General features: G+C 41.5%; 1 protein-coding gene across 1 annotated transcript in view; it reads left to right on the plus strand.

Moving 5' to 3' along the window:
* LARGE1 (LARGE xylosyl- and glucuronyltransferase 1) overlaps positions 1-16,523 on the plus strand; it is a 320,062-nt gene that overhangs the window by 169,015 nt on the left and 134,524 nt on the right. Inside the window, exons 5-6 of the mRNA XM_082241177.1 lie at positions 900-1,023; positions 13,837-14,008. Of these exons, the coding sequence (XP_082097303.1) occupies positions 900-1,023; positions 13,837-14,008 (296 nt within the window). The remainder of the gene's footprint in view (positions 1-899; positions 1,024-13,836; positions 14,009-16,523) is intronic.

Below are 16,523 nucleotides of genomic sequence, written 5' to 3' on the forward strand. Positions count from 1 at the left end.
CAGATTGACTAAGGTCTAGTTCTCGAAGAGCAGAGCGGAACCAAATCTGCATGTCAGGAGGTTTTTAATGGTTGATGTATTATTATGTTTTTATATTTTTCTGGAAGCTGCCCAGAGTGGCTGGGGAAACCCAGCCAGATGAGCAGGGTATAAATAATAATAATAATAATAATAATAATAATAATAATAATAATAAGTAGTAGTAGTAGTAGTAGTAGTAGTAATATGTCAGGAAGAACAATAGACTAGAACTGTGCAAGGCGGTGGTGGTTGTTTGCAGGGTGTAAGTAGTATTCAGCCATCTGAGCCCTTGCCTGCAGTGGTGCGTTTCAGACACAGGTTTATCTCTTCCCATCTGTTCCTTTTGAGATTGGCTGTGGAATGTTCTGCTTCTCCTGGAAAGGGAAGCATACGAGGGAGTGCAAACCTGATGTTTATAATTCCATCATATCCCAAGGGACATAAGGGTCACATAAGAGATCTCCATGCTACTCTAGAAGTAAGTTTGTCACTAAGTGCATAGACGTGACAGTGTTGGTTATTGACCAAAAAAATAATAATCTTTATGCTCTATTCTTCTATTTTTTCGGGAGCTGGGGGAGAGACATTCTTATTACACCAAGTCGGCACAAGGTAATTCAGAAACTTCAAAGCAAATCAGACTAGCACTTTCAGTACACAAAAGAGAGAGAGAGAGAATTAATAGCCTTTGAAGGAGCAAATGCATGAGAGAGCTTTAGACCACAACCGAACTATATATATATAAAAAATCCCAGCTCATTATACAGCTGCACACACCTATTATAAAAGAGTATGGGTTGTAAATGGGGAGAGCTCCTTTTATAAACAGAGCTCGAAGCTCTTACCAGTGTTATTTCCTTCTCTTTTGTTTCCATCAGACGGAACCCTCTTCACTTCCACCTCATTGCAGATGCCATTGCAAAACAGATCCTGGCAACTCTCTTCCAGACCTGGATGGTGCCTGCAGTGCGCATAGACTTCTATGATGCAGATGAGCTGAAGGTAAAGTAAAACAAAATGCCATCATAATCCAAAGGCTGTTTTGTTGTCTGTTCACCCTGTTCATAATTGTATATAATTGAAGAATCAACAACTAGAGCGGGCATAGGCAAACTCTGCCCTCCAGATGCTTTGGGACTACAACTCCCACCATCCCTAGCTAACAGGACCAGTGGTCAGGGATGATGGGAGTTGTAGTCCCAAAACATTTGGAGGGCAGAGTTTGCCTATGCCTGAACTAGAGGCTTGGGGGCCAATTATGGTCTTAAGAGGTGCCACATGACTCACCCATCCCAGTTACAAGGTTTACACACCCAAGTAGTCATACTCTGGACAGGGAAATGATTTGAAGCAGCCGGGGGGGGGATTTCCAGTTTGTATGAAAATGTTTAGAAACTTGGCATCTGAAGACAGAGGCATCTGAAGGTTGTGGCAGTAATTTGTATGCCATATCAAATCAGTTCCATGCTAAACTTGATTAAAATCCCGTAAAAAGGTAGAAACAAAATTTAGCAAATTGCTCTGCTAATTAAGGAAATTTCAAACCACTCCATGTGTTAGGAGGAAGTGAAAACAGATTATAATTAGAAGAAATGGCAAAGGGGAAGGATCATATGTCAGAAAATACTCTCACTTAAAAAAATTGAAAGAGATGACTTCAGGATGTTTCACATATTAAGCAGCAGACAAATATTGGCCTAGATGAATCTTCCTGCTGAGGACTGCATTTTGAGGAAAATTGAGGCTTCATTATTATTTAAAACACAGAATCCATACACAATAGATTATTTAATTAATTAAAACTGCAATCTTTTCCTTCAGAGTTGCTTCCTTTCTCTTCATTTTCACAACTTCAAGAGAGAATTTATTCCATTGTTTGAGGTGGCTTTACTAGTATTTTGCTTGTGATGGCTGCTGCCACTCATCCTAGCCAATGTGGTGCCTTCCAGATATTTTGGCCTACAACTCTCATCCACCCCAGCCAGCCTACCCAGCGATCAGGGATGAGGAGACTTGTAGTCTGAAAAATCTGGAGAGTACCATGCTTTTAAGAAGCTTAAGTTCTTTCCAGGTTGATTTTCTATCCAGATGGCAGTCAATTTGCTCACAAACTTCATATAGTCAAATGGTTGGACAAATTGCTTCCATGCAGGACACTGTAGAGCAGATAAACAGAGCAGATGCTTATGATTTGCTGTTCAGCAGAAAACCAAATTTGGGAAAGTGAATTAGCTTTTTTATCAAGTGCTCTTGAACCTTTCAAGAATCCTTTGTATGCTCTGGGACATCTTCTCTGTATATGGATGCTCACCCCTGAGCTACTGCTGATGAAGGATACATCTGTTCCTGTTTTATTTCTGGAAGTTCAATGAGAAAGCTACCCTCAGAATCTGACAATGTGACTTTGTTTCAAGGGCCCAAGGAGGGAACGTGACACCAGTAAATTTTGAGTTCTGATTTGTTGCAGTAGCACATCTTCATGTCCTGTCACCTTGAGCAAATAAAGGCAGATCTGCAACACTTCAATACCATTTTTTTCCACCGACTGCAGCATTGTCCTATACATGTCTGTCATGTCTGACCTCTAACAATCCCTTACGCACCTCTTTGTGGCCTGTTAAGCCACTTCTACTCAACCATTTTACTTTAGCTTGAAGGTTCCTACCCTGTGTGAGAGACTTGGTATAGAGTAAGGCCTTACGTGAGTGGGAGACAGGGAGGGAGTGTTTATGTTGCTGTTTCCTTGATACTATACTGCCCTTAATGCTCTGGTTGCAAATTATGGTTAATGCATTCAGTGATTTTTGTGGCAAATGGTTGGCTAGGCATTAGCTGTGTTGTGTGGGTACGGATGGAGGGGATGTTTCAGATTGAGGTTTGTACATTTGCTTGTTTATTATAAAAAATATTTGTGCACCACTAGTCATAAAACTAGTTCACAATCAACATACATATGGTATGTTGAAGATTGCGAAGGTTGTGTTTGAGAGGTGTTGAGAGTAGCGTGGTTGCAGCTTCTATCTCAGTTAATGTATCTTGTGGAAGCAAAGGTACAGTACATAGCACAGCATGTTGTATACTGAACAAGAAAAAATGTGTGGGTTTTTTCCAAAGTTGTTTTAATCAGTTTGGGCAGAAGTTCTCAGTAGTAGTTGTATTTTTAATTCTAGTCTTGCACCGTTTTTCATGGTTAATGCAATAAGGTCAAGTGTTCAGCTTTCCATGAAACAACACCTCCTGCCAAATTACCGTATTTTTCGCCCTATAGGACGCACTTTTTCACCTCCAAAAATGAAGGGGAAATGTGTGTGCGTCCTATGGGGCGAATGCAGGCTTCGTGCAGCTCTCCGCAAAGCTCAGGAGCCCGGCGCTGGGTTCCCGTGGCTTGCGGAGAGTTGCCTGCATGCTGAAGCCTGGCGCACTGAGCTCAGCGCACCCAGACTTCGCGCAGTTCTCCGCAAGGTGCGGGAGCCCGGCGCTGGGCTCCCACGGCTTGCGGAGAGTTGCCTGTTCTGGGGGCTGGGGTCGGGGGAAGCTCAGGCTTCCTCCGCCCCAGCCCCGCACCGGGGGGGGGGGAATAATTTTTTTTCTTTTATTTCCCCCCAAAAAACTAGGTGCGCCTTATGGGACGGTGCATCCTATAGGGCGAAAAATACGGTATGTTATTCTATGGGTTACAAAAATAATATTGTGTAAAGTCCATCAGCTCCTTTCTTGGGGTGGTTTGTTTTCTCCTTGTATAGAGTCAGTGTCACGGTCCAGTTTATGGGTGGTTGAAGTCCCACCTGAGGACGTCAGGACCTGGGACAAGACGGCAGGGTGGGAGCAGAAATGGGAGTCTGGAAGCTAGGAGTCAGGAAGCCAAGGGTCCAAGGGTCATGAAACCATGAGTCAAGAAGCCAAACGCAGCAAGTCAGGATGTGTGTTGCTGTGGCAAACAGCCAAAGGGAAATGCTGACCTTATATCCCTTCCCGACTTTTGCCACCAGGTGCTGTGAGTTAACCAATTGGCCTCACCTGTGCGGCTGCGCCTTGCCTCTTCAGAACAAACTTAGCAAAGCCCCAATCCTGCGAAGCCCTACTGGTCACAGGGCCTGGCTCCTGCATGCACTCCTGACAGTCAGAATGTATTGTACATAAGTTCCACGTTTATGCCTGATACCTGGTTTCCTTGACAACCATTGATATAAATAGTTATAGGCATAGTAAAACTATTACTAGTAGATCTAGGAATCAGATAGAGGTAACTGTAGAACCTTGTTTTCAGTAACAAAACATGGAAGCTTTATTGTGAAAGGATTTCCTACTATCCAGCCAATACCCTGAGAACTCTAGAACATCCCTAATTATATATCCTTTTGAGGAAGCATTCAGGTTAATGTGTCTCTTTTTTACTTTTGACCAAGAATCTATGGTCAGTATGTGAAACAGAAATTTAGGTGTACCACTGCTTATTGTCTTACAATGTCTTATAGCTTATCCACTAAAAAGCTTTTTTGCTAAACATGGTGGTTTCTACCGAAGCTGTCACTTCCCCCCCTTCTCAACAGAGACTGCTCCTTGGTGTTGAGCTTACTAGAAATGTCATTAACTCATATATTGGAATTGCTTCTGCACCGAAATAGCTGGAATGAATCATATTGAAAGGTCGTCCTGAAGGGTCACCCTAAAGTTGGGAGCATTAGCCTACAACTCATTTATATTGTACTAGTAGCATACTGTAGGTGCTTTATAAATATTAAATGATTGTGAGCAACTGGCCACATTCTTAACAACCTGAAAATATTCACAAAATGGAGCTGTCTGCTGATATCTAGCAAGCAGAAGAGGTCTCTCTGCAATTCCATAATATTCCAGTATTCATTGAAGGGTGAACTGGATTTTTGCAGTCTTATTCACTTTCTCCAGTGCAATTTTGGAGAAAAATCACAGGTAGCCTGGAAAGAGCTCCACGAGGACCCACCACGTTCAGTTGGTGGTGCCTTGTGCATACCTTTCTTTTTTCCATTTAGCTTCTGTAAAGACATCAGTAATCTGCATCAAATGATGTCATCAGCTTTTATCATAATTAAAAGAATCTTCGTACTTGCTGCTGGGGAGCTGCAAATATATTGCTGTGAGTTAGACATACACATCATGATGGCTGGGGGTGGAAGTGTGTGGAGCTGTGGCCCTCCAGATGTTGTTGGACTCCCCATCCATCAGCCCCAGTCAGCATCACCAATGGTCAGAGATGATGAGAGCTGTTGTTGTCAGAAGAAGAAGAAGAAGACTTTGGATTTGATATCCCGCCTTTCACTCCCTTTAAGGAGTCTCAAAGCAGCTAACATTCTCCTTTCCCTACCTCCCCCACAACAAACACTCTGTGAGGTGAGTGGGGCTGAGAGACTTCAAAGAAGTGTGACTGGCCCAAGGTCACCCAGCAGCAGCATGTGGAGGAGCAGAGACGCGAACCCGGTTCCCCAGATTACGAGACTACCGCTCTTAACCACTACACCACACTGGCTCTCAATGTTACAACAAATAAATTATTTAATCACCTTCAAAGCCACCAACTCAAGGTGATTTACACATAAAATAATAAAAAATGCAAAAAATCCAACAGCAAATACATTTAAACCAAAACTAAAACCCTAACAAATTGACATTCATGGTAAAGACCCATTTATGCAGCTGTGAAAGTCTGTTCTCTGCAGCATTATGGGTCTGCATATGTAGCAGTGGGCTACAGCTCGTGAGCCAATAAGGTATACAGAAAGCGTCTCAGATTTCACACATGATAACAAAAATTGGTTGTACAATATCCTTGGTACGAAAATTGGTTGTATAATATCTTAGGTTGTGAGAGAATGTGGAAATCAGCTAAGGTTGTCTGGGCAGAGGAGTAGAATTCTAGCCCCTAACTTCATCTGGCTAGCAGGTGGAAAGACTAAATGCCACGCTTAAGGACTTGCTTGAGTACACTTTCCCTGAAACTGAAGATCAGGACAGGTTGAAGGTTTCGCTTGCTGAATCTGCAACTCTTATTCCCAAGACAGGCATTGTAGAAAGAAAAATCTGACAGGAACATGATTAGCATGTACAGTTGACTCTGGCATTCCTCTGTGTTTGTCAGTAGCACTTCTCTCAGTAATTGTGTTACTGCTTGTTCTTTCAAGCTTAGTTTGAGGTCTTTTTATTATTTCTTATTTATTTTCTGTATAGCCTAGTTTCTATAAATGCAGTTATACTGGGAGTGAAGGGATGAAGTTACATGATATCAAATTTGAAATAGACTAGTGGTAGCCTAGGGAGCCCTTATTATGCAGTTCTGAATCCTTAAGCTCCTTGCTTATTAACTCTTGGAAATATTAGGATAGAGCCCCAAGAAAAAGGAATATTTGATGCTCATACGTATTAATGTACACTGAATCATGTCCCCACCGTATCCTTTCATCTGTTCTTTTTGTGCACTGTTTTATCTGTTTTGGACTTCCAACTTCCATCAACCTCACTCAGCATGGTGATCAGGGGCAATGGAAGTTGTGGTTCATCAACATTTGAACAGTCACAGTTTAGCCACACCTGTTTTATTGTCTGCCATGCCATCTTTTGAACCGTAGGAAACATCTTAATAAAAGGCCTAGAAAGTAAACGCAGACATGTGATGTAACAATTACACATCCAGCAACGGAGGAGTGAAATGCTAACAGGGAGACCATCACTCTCTGAAATTTTCAGCACCTCTAAATTATGGAGCCCTTTGAACTGCAGCTGCCTAGCTCAGCTGTCTGTATGTGAAAATCACAACAGTAGATTTTGGATTTGATATCCCGCTTTATCAGTACCCAAAGGAGTCTCAAAGTGGCTAACATTCTCCTTTCCCTACCTCCCCCACAACAAACACCTCTGTGAGGTGAGTGGGGCTGAGAGACTTCAAAGACGTGTGACTAGCCCAAGGTCACCCAGCAGCTGCATGTGGAGGAGCGGAGACGCGAACCCGGTTCCCCAGATTATGAGTCTATCGCTCTAAACCACTACAGCACACTGGCTCTCAAGTAAAACAGTAGAATAATATAAACACAGCATCAGTAAAAGCAGAATAAAAAAGGCACAGATATAAAAAGTATGAAAATATAAAAAGAGAGCTTCAGTTGGCAGCAAAGAGAGTATAAAGATGGTGCCAGATGAGCCTCAATGGGGAGAACACATTCCACAATTGGGGTGCCACCACTGAAAAGATATTTGGCAGAGGTAGTTGGAGAAGGGAAATCTGCTAAAGAGTGACCTCAGGGGTGATATATGTGGGAAGAGGCTTTTGACCTCAAAGGTCAAAAAGAGTACTCTCTACCCATGAGTTTTACTTGTGGTGCAGGAAGCAAGTTGGCTAGGTCCTTCTGCTAAATCCCCCAGATCAAACCCTCCGGCACCTTACACAAACTGGGACAAAATTGTGACGAATTGTTTGATTCCCATTTGTGTCATTAAAAAGAATTAGAATTGACACAGCTTTGTAGTTCACGGCTGGCTTAGATTGCAGAGATGAATTCGGCATTATGAACATGTTCCCAAGGGGCCATTTGGCCTAGAGAACTTCCATAATAAGTTCAAGGTTAACCTCAGAAAAAAAGTGTCTGGTTTCACAACAGTGATTGACATACCTAAAAGAACAATCAGAAGTGACTCTCAGCCATGCATTGACATATTGCCATGGGTAATAGCCTGAGAGCAAAGGAATTAGTAGCTGTTTGAAGGTGACTCTTCTAATTCAGGGCAGGTATCATTTTTGCTGCTTTCTCTGCTTTGTGCATGAATCTTCCACTGCAGGTGGTATTGTCACGCAATATTGTCTTTCCATTTAATAGGCTGGGGAATGCTATCTAAAATTAATAAGCGAAATGTAGTCCTAAAGTGTATTCATACACAGACACAATCTTCAAATGATTTTTTCCACAAGCATGATCTTAAAATACAAAAATGCATAAAGATATTGAATCCATGTAATATGCAAGAACAATATATAGAGTGTGTGTGTGTGATTATAAACTTAAACTTAACACGTTGTATAACTAGCAACCTTGTATCCCACTTTGCTTGGGATTTCTAGGAAACTAAAGAATTGGTTTTGAAACCAGTAGTTAAAATCAGTGCAGTTTTGAAAGTTTCAGCCCACCATCCAGTCATATACAGTGGTACCTCGGGTTAAGTACTTAATTCGTTCCGGAGGTCCCTACTTAACCTGAAACTGTTCTTAATCTGAAGCACCACTTTAGCTAATGGGGCCTCCTGCTGCTGCCGTGCCGCCGGAGTACAATTTCTGTTCTCATCCTGAAGCAAAGTTCTTAACCTGAAGCACTATTTCTGGGTTAGCAGAGTGTGTAACCTGAAGCGTATGTAACCTGAAGCATATGTAACCCGAGGTACCACTGTACAAACGTCAGTGAAAACCTCCTTGACATCAGGAACCATCATGCAAAAATTGGTTATGCTAACTTAAGAGGTGTCCAAATGCATAGTAGACATACAAGCAACTTTCCTGCCTGAACCAATATCATCTGTCAATCTGGTTCTAAAATCAAATTTGGGTCCTTAACATCCTTCCTGAATCCATCCAAATGACTCTTACTTGTGAAAAAGAAAAGATTCCCTCTGTTTTAAGAAATACTTCAACTTGGAACTCTTTCACATAAAAAACATATAAAGCCCCAGTGAAACAGCAGTTATTACAATGACTTATCAGCCTTTATTTCAATGAGTTAAATTTCTCAGAGAGTTAATGTACCCTGGGTGGTGAGTGCCTGGAACCCCTGGAATCTTTCACTGCTCTGAGCTTGTAGTGGTGCGCAACAATATGATTGCTTGGTTTCAGGATCAAGATGTCTATAGGTTAATGTAATGTTTAGCATGAATAAATGTTTTTTTTTTAAAAAAGGCTTGCAAGAGAAGCATTTAATGCCTGAGCCCTGGGTGTCCTGAAACTGGAGGCACTTTTATTTATTTTCTTATAGGTTTTGCCAAATACAATACTTGTTTTCTTGATTGCATACATGGGTACAATTTATTATCCAATATTAAATTGCATTTCTTTTGTTCTCATTTCTATTCAGAGAAAGTAATGATAACCAGGAACCTCTGAGAGCTACCCCCAAATTTATTTCAAAGTAGCCAAATAATACATCTGTGATAAAGAGACAGGGAAGGATAAATTAAAGTGAGCTTCAAGGACACTTCATTTAAAAATGCATTTGTGTATGTGCTCATTAATAGTCTGCTATTATCACTTCTGCTGGAGTAGCTGATGCTGACAATATTCAGTGCCTTGCACTTTTCTTAGTTTCCCCAAGATCTTCTCTTGCCACTTTTACACAATTATTCATTGGCAAATGATAGTATTTATCTCTCTGCTATATTTGTACCAGTCCACTGTCACACTGGTGGTGACAGACAGCACATGTTCCAGGATGAAGGAAGCATCACAGGTAGGCAGGCAGTGGGGCAAGCAAGCTGAACTTGCAGTAGTGAGACAAGCAGGTGGGGGGGGGCAGAGGGGACAGAGCAGGCAAGCAATGGGGGGAGGGACCTCCAGCAAGAGGTTGGAGCAAGAATGTGCTGGACCTGCAATGGTGAAAGTGCTGAGAGTGAGGGCATTGCAGTGGCATGGGTGAGCAAGTAGGAAGCAAAGCAGGTGTGTGAGTTGGGCTTGCAGTAGTGGGGCAGGTCAAGCAAGAAGGGGTTGTGTAGCATGAAGTAGGAAAGTGAGCTGGGGTTTGCTGCAGGCAAATAGAATGAGAGGGTCACTATGGGCAAACTCCAAAGGACCCAACAACATCAAACATACCATCTCAGGCCTATTTAATTGCTCATCTTCTAACATTGTGTATGCCATCAAATGCCAGCAGTGCCCTTCAGCTCTCTATATTGGACAAACAGGCAAAACCCTACGCCCTACCTTCATAAATGGACATAAATCTGACATCAGGAATCACAAGACAGAGAAGCCAGTAGGAGAACACTTCAGTCTCCCAGGACATTCAATACAGGATCTCAAAGCAGCTGTCTTATTACAAAAGAATTTCAGAAACAGATGTGAAAGAGAAGTTGCTGAATTACAACTTATCACTAAACTGAAAACTATGGAGAGACCTGGTCTTAACAGAGATACAGTGGTACCTCGGGTTAAGAACTTAATTTGTTCTGGAGGTCCGTTCTTAACCTGAAACCATTCTTAACCTGAAGCACCACTTTAGCTAATGGGGCCTCCTGCTGCCGCTATGCCGCCGCTGCACGATTTCTGTTCTCATCCTGAAGCAAAGTTCTTAACCTGAGGTACTATTTCTTGGTTAGCAGAGTCTGTAACCTGAAGCGTATGTAACCTGAAGCATATGTAACCCAAGGTACCACTGTCTTGGATTCCTGTCTTATTACATATGCTAATCATCTGCATACTATCCCTTGCTTTTTCTTGTAGGACTAATTGCAGTCATTAACAGTCGTCAACAGGCTTACCATACCCATTGAGTCAATCGCCCATCTCCTACTACCCTCCTGGGGGGAAAACCCCACCCCACCCTCCCACTATATATAAGAACAGCCATTCTTGGTGACACCCAGGATCTAAGTAGCCAAGCATCCTGTTTCCAGTAATGGTCAGCCATGTGCTTTCAGGAAGCCTCCAAGCAGGGCATTAAGCCAACACCTCTCTTGCTCTTTGCCACCCCCATCCAATGGTATTCAGAAGCTGACTTTGCTGAAACAGGAGTGCATGTAATTCCTGCTGTAACTATTAAACATGTCTCCTTGTGGTAATTTCTTCAAATATATAGACCTTATACTGCTGCAGCATATGAAATGGAGCTGATTGTGCATACAAATCCTTTCGCAAATGGTTTAATTGCATCTTACGCACATTTTACTTGTGCAAATTCAGTTCTACCCGCTCAACTCTGACGGTAGCCACAGCATTCCGGGCAACAGTTGCAAAGATGAGTTGCATGCTGCAGCAGAGGGAGATGGAGGAAGAAGATATCCTGGCTCCCATCCTTCTCTGGAGGAAGAAGAAACCCCAGCTGCGGAAGGGAAGAGAGAGGCTGATAGAGAGAGATGCAAGCAGAAGAAAAAAGCCAGAATGGAGCTTTTTTGCTCCTCCCTTCCATAGTCAATGGAACTAGGTTTCTCCTTTCTTCATCTGCCTCTGCTGCTTCCCCACTAGAGAGCTGGATGTCTTGTTCCTCTGGCAGTGGAGATGCAGAGATGTTGTCCATGTGGGAGTGCCCCTTCCCTTCCAGCAGGCAACATTTGGCTATGAGTGAATTTGCATATCTGTGCTGCCTCTGGTTTGGAGCTCTTTTGTGAACTGCAATCACACTGTATGTGTGTATACAGACCATTTTTCACTTTCTTTTTACAAAGCTCACATTTCTTTCATTTTAGAAAGTCCTCCTTTTAAACAAAACAACTGTATGGTTCTGTGCTCTGCTTTGGTCCCTAAAGCTGTAATGAAGAGGTCTGCCACTTATATTGTTCTTAGTGGACAACATGTTCATGGTGCAATAAAGTTCTATGCTTGGAGCTAAAATAGAGTACAAGATAAAAGGCAGGCCTTGTTAAAGAGTACAGAGTGAAATCCCTACAGCCAGGGACTCTTAGCCTTTTCCTGACCCTTTCGTCTAAATAAACTCTGGACACCAGTGGTAGCTTTTAATGAGAGAGAGTGGAGATGTTGAGGGGAAAATGAGGGTTAGAAGGTTGAGGATGATGCTTGGAACTATACTAGATGGATGGGAATAGATAGATGTGAAGCAAGTATGTCAACTCTGCATCTGCTTAGCAAATGCTGCAATTAAGAATTGCTGATTTTCTCAGTTACATTCTCCAAAGTATAAATACACAAGGTAGTTCCTCAAAACTACCTTGTGGGAAGTGTCAAAACTGAAGTCTGACAGTGGAACATTGTGTCAGTAAAATTAGGCTTTGGGTGTTATAACAGTGACATAATCTATAATGTACTTAAAAGCAGTAAACATTTGCTGATATAGGTTAGTGCCTGGTCCCAAAATATAACCATTCTTATCCCGTTGAAATAAAGTCTGTACTGAAAAGGTGACCCTGCTTGTCTTTTCCTTAAAGAATTAACCTTTCCCTTTTCATTTTTAAATGTAGGGCCAGCATCCTCCCCTAATTTAAAGCCCTTTGGTTTTCAGTTAGCATCCAAAAAGCATTGCAATGCAAATGATTTATTCTGTGTCCTCAGAATAAATGTTTAAACCTCGTTGTTTTCCTCTAGTTCAAATTCCAGGGCAGACTATAGTGGATATATGACTTTGGCATAATGGTGTATTTAATTTCCAGTGGTCTACAAGCACAATGTTTTCGTGATGATAATTCAGCACACTACAGGGCTACAAAGTCAGTTTACATCTTGCAAGGGTAGACAGAGTGATTCAGTTATAAGAAATTATTCTTGCTTTTAGGGATTCAGTTGTGTTTCAGACCATAAAATCGGCATGAATTTCAGATAACTATTTGGGTTCAGGGGTGGGACCAGGACCCAATCTGCAGTATACATTTAAAGCACAATCATACCACTTGAAATAGTCATGGCTTCCCCTAAAGAATCCTGGGAGCTGTAGTTTGTTAGGGGTTCTGAAAGTTTTCAGGTGGCTCATAGTCACTTGATAGAGCCACAGTCCCTAGAACTGTTTCACAATCAGTCCATGTTCCCAAGAACTCACGACTGATTAAAGCAGCATCATGCTGCTTCAAAAGTATAACGCAGATGGGACCTCTGGCTTTTGCATGTTTGACAGATGGAACCCAAAAGAAGCTTCAGGGATGGGGGAGCCAGTGGTAAGGAGAGTTTACACCTTCTGGGGAATGTTCATTAGCCCCTTTCCCCTTGCAATTCTACATTTTGTGCCCTGACATTCAGCCAGCTATTCTTATTACCCCCTTGAGTTCATCCTGCTGCCACTGAGACCTACGAAGGAGGTGACAAGAGGCTTGTGGTGGTTGCTGCCTCTACTGGCATATAGCTTTGTGGACCAATCCATAAAATATGAGATTACTCCTTATTTTACTGAAACACTCATTGCTGGGTCACTTCAAGATGGGCTTTGGAATCTTCTTCTGAAACTCATGTCCTCTCACATTCCATGTGGATCTTTTAACCCACTTTTAGATGTTGTCACTGTAGTGAAACCTGCAAAGCTCAGGCATACAAATCTGGGCTAACCTATATGAGAAGCTGATAATTGATGTCACCAGAGGTCAGTGGAACTCAAAGAGTCAGCAGCCGCCACCACATTATGGGGGTAGCTTTTGAATTTGGACTTCAATATCCAAGCTTTATTTATTTTCCTCCCAAAGTGTGTTTGAGTAGTGAAGGCACAGAATGTTGCATTTGGCTGATTGATTGATTGATTGATTGATTGATTGATTTTATTAAATTTCTATACTGTCCTTCACCCGAGGATCACAGGGCATATTACAACGTAAAACATAAAACACAAAAATACACAACATAATAACAAACAAAAACAATACCCCACCCCTTATCTTGGCAGCTTTGGCTCAGATCATGTCAATGTGACAGTTTGTGGTTCTGCTTATGTGCAACTCTGGCTATTTTTGAGACCTTTGGAGTGTGCACAGAGCCCTTGTTCCTCCAAACAATTATCTGTATTAATCAAGGGTGACTGAGCAGCACTTTTTTAGATTTCAAGGGCAAGCATTAGGAAGAATGCTGAGAAACCTGTTTTTTACAAGAACTACTATCTCTAATAAAGCTTGTCTTTTCCTTTCCTTCCTTCTCTCTTCCTTGTCCTTTCTGTCTATTAGTCTGAAGTGTCCTGGATACCCAACAAACACTATTCTGGGATATATGGGCTGATGAAGCTGGTTCTGACAAAGACTCTGCCTGCCAACCTCGAACGAGTCATTGTACTTGATACAGATATTACCTTTGCTACAGACATTGCTGAGCTCTGGGCTGTCTTTCACAAGTTCAAAGGTATTGTAATGCCTTACGTTTTCATACTTTTTGTTAACCATCCAGGACGTATAGAGAATTCTGTTGTTTGAGATGACTATTCTCTGCCTGCTGTTACTTTCCTTTCATAGTCTGCTGCCTATTCATTTACTGCCAACGGTAAATTAGAGTACCATTTGGGGGGTGGTTCTGCACACAATATTATATTGTAGAACAGGATAAGTGGTAAGGTGTGAATGTGTGGTGGGGGTTGCATTGCTGTTGGTGTACATTGGAGACTAGGTCAGTGGAACTTTACAAAGAGAGAATTAATTGCTGATGCAGGAGGAAGAGGCTATAGTGGAATACAGGGCTACCAACTAAGGCACAGCCAAGAAATCCCATAGCAAAATCAGAATGGCAACATGTACTCAAAATGCAGTGAGTGCATCAGTGTTAGGAGGGCGGCAGTTTCTTAAAAGAAGCTTAATGTTGTTTCCTATTGTGGCCTTGCAAAACAAATCAGTAGAGTTTTTCAAAGTAACTTTCAGAGTATGTTGACAGCAATAATGTGTATTGAAAACACAGTTCAAAAATTAACCAGAGTTATGGAGCAGGTATCACGTGGCAATTTTTTTAAGAGTTCAATTTTATTTGTGTTGGAAAAGCTAGGCTGAATCTCTTACATATATATTCCTTCATGCATTTGTACAGAGTAGATTAGACTGAGAACCTGGCTTAGCTAACATAAGTTATGAATGCAGCTTTGATTGAGACAGATCCAGTCATTTAGCATGTACTGCTTCTGTTAACTTAATGGTGAAGGCATCTGCAGGTAATAATGTTCATGTTCAAGCAAGTTTCCTATCATTTTCCCAATTTAGCTGCTTACCGACCGCATATTTTAACTACAGCAGGAGTCTGCATGGAGTTGCTGGAACTCATATTAACATTGTGAAACATATCTCTCATTGTTTCTCTTTTTGTAGTACTAGGCTGTTCATCCCATCCTCCTCTCAGCTATTTTAATATTCACACTTTGCTTGCTTTGATTTTTTCCTTCTTCTTATTACAATGTCTGGCACTCTCATTACATTTGATTCCATAATACAGATATGAATTCTGTCCATCGCTGGATCATCACATGAAAAAAATCTATCTTTTAGTGATTATTTTTTGTTTCTTTAGTCCTTCCTCTGCTTTCCTATTATAACATCTCATAGCAAGTTTAAAGTAACCTCTTTGGGACAAAATGCTTCATGAAAAGTACTTAACACAAGGGTAATAATACTGTCCTTAGAAGAGAGTTCCTCCTGACTCCATATTCTGCTCCATCCTTCAGTGTAGTTTTGAAATCATTGACTTTCTTACTAGAATTGCTCAGGCACCCAATCGCTGGCTAGAATTGTCTTGTACAAAACCCTTGTCAGATTTGATATTGTTTGAGCAGATAAAATAATTTTCACAGCAGGTAGTGCAAGGAGGAATAGAATGTCTTCTGAGATGCTAAGAAGAAGCAATTTTTGCTCAGCCTGTTCAGATTTACATGAAAGACTCATGCTCTTTGGCATTTGAATGCTTGCAAATCATCCTAAATAATCCAACTGCAAATTATGATTTGGGATGGGAATAACTTGCGTTTTGCTTGAGTGTGTCGATGATGGAGCTAATGTTAGCCGGAACTAACAGCTACCATTCCCCTCTCGGCAGTGGCAAGCTCCCTTATAGTTAATCTTAGGCATGCTTAAGAAATTTGTACTTTGCAGATTCCTATATGAAAAAGCCTGATACACACTTCTTGATCTAATGCAATGACCAGAATTTAGTAATCCACTGGATTTTGCCCAACCTCAAATATTCAAACACGTAAAGGGAGTCCTGTTGCACCAGGCTAAAGGCCCCTCTAGTCTTAACATCTTGTTCTTACATTGGCCAATCAGATGCCTTTGGAATCTAGCACAACACTCTTGTCACTTGGGTCTCCCAACATTGGATTTTGGGAGGCATATTGCCTCCAGCAGTGGTGGCAGAACCTATCCATCATGACTAGTAGTCTTTGATAGCCTTACCCTCTATAAATTTGTCTAATCTTCTTTTAAAGCTAGCCAAATTGGTGGCCACCACTACCTTTCTTTAAAACACTTTTAACCCACCTTTCAGCCAGTAGAGCTGCAAGGCATCTTACAAACGTCAGAAATAAGCAAACCTTAAGGCTTACAATCTGAAAGGGGATTGGAAGGGTGGATGGAAAGCAAACACAGGCACTAACTATTGTTTATGAAGCTGTTTGTCTGTTTTAGAGATTTATAGCCTCCCTTTCAACAAGGTCATAGACTGGTTTATAAAAACATCAAGATTTAAAGGGGGATTTTTTTTTTTTATTCCAATTTTAAAAGAGCAGCCAAAAAAAAAAGAGAGAATAATACTCTTCAGATTAAAAAGACTGTATGTTTGTGTGGAGACTTCTCTTGACATCAAAAGGGCATAAATAAAGTTGATGCCAAGCGAGCCTCTCATGGGAGAGCATTCTGTGGGCACCACTGCTGAAAAGGCCATG

Source organism: Podarcis vaucheri, assembly GCF_965113315.1.
Source record: "Podarcis vaucheri genome assembly, chromosome: 10".
Lineage (NCBI taxonomy): Eukaryota > Metazoa > Chordata > Lepidosauria > Squamata > Lacertidae > Podarcis > Podarcis vaucheri.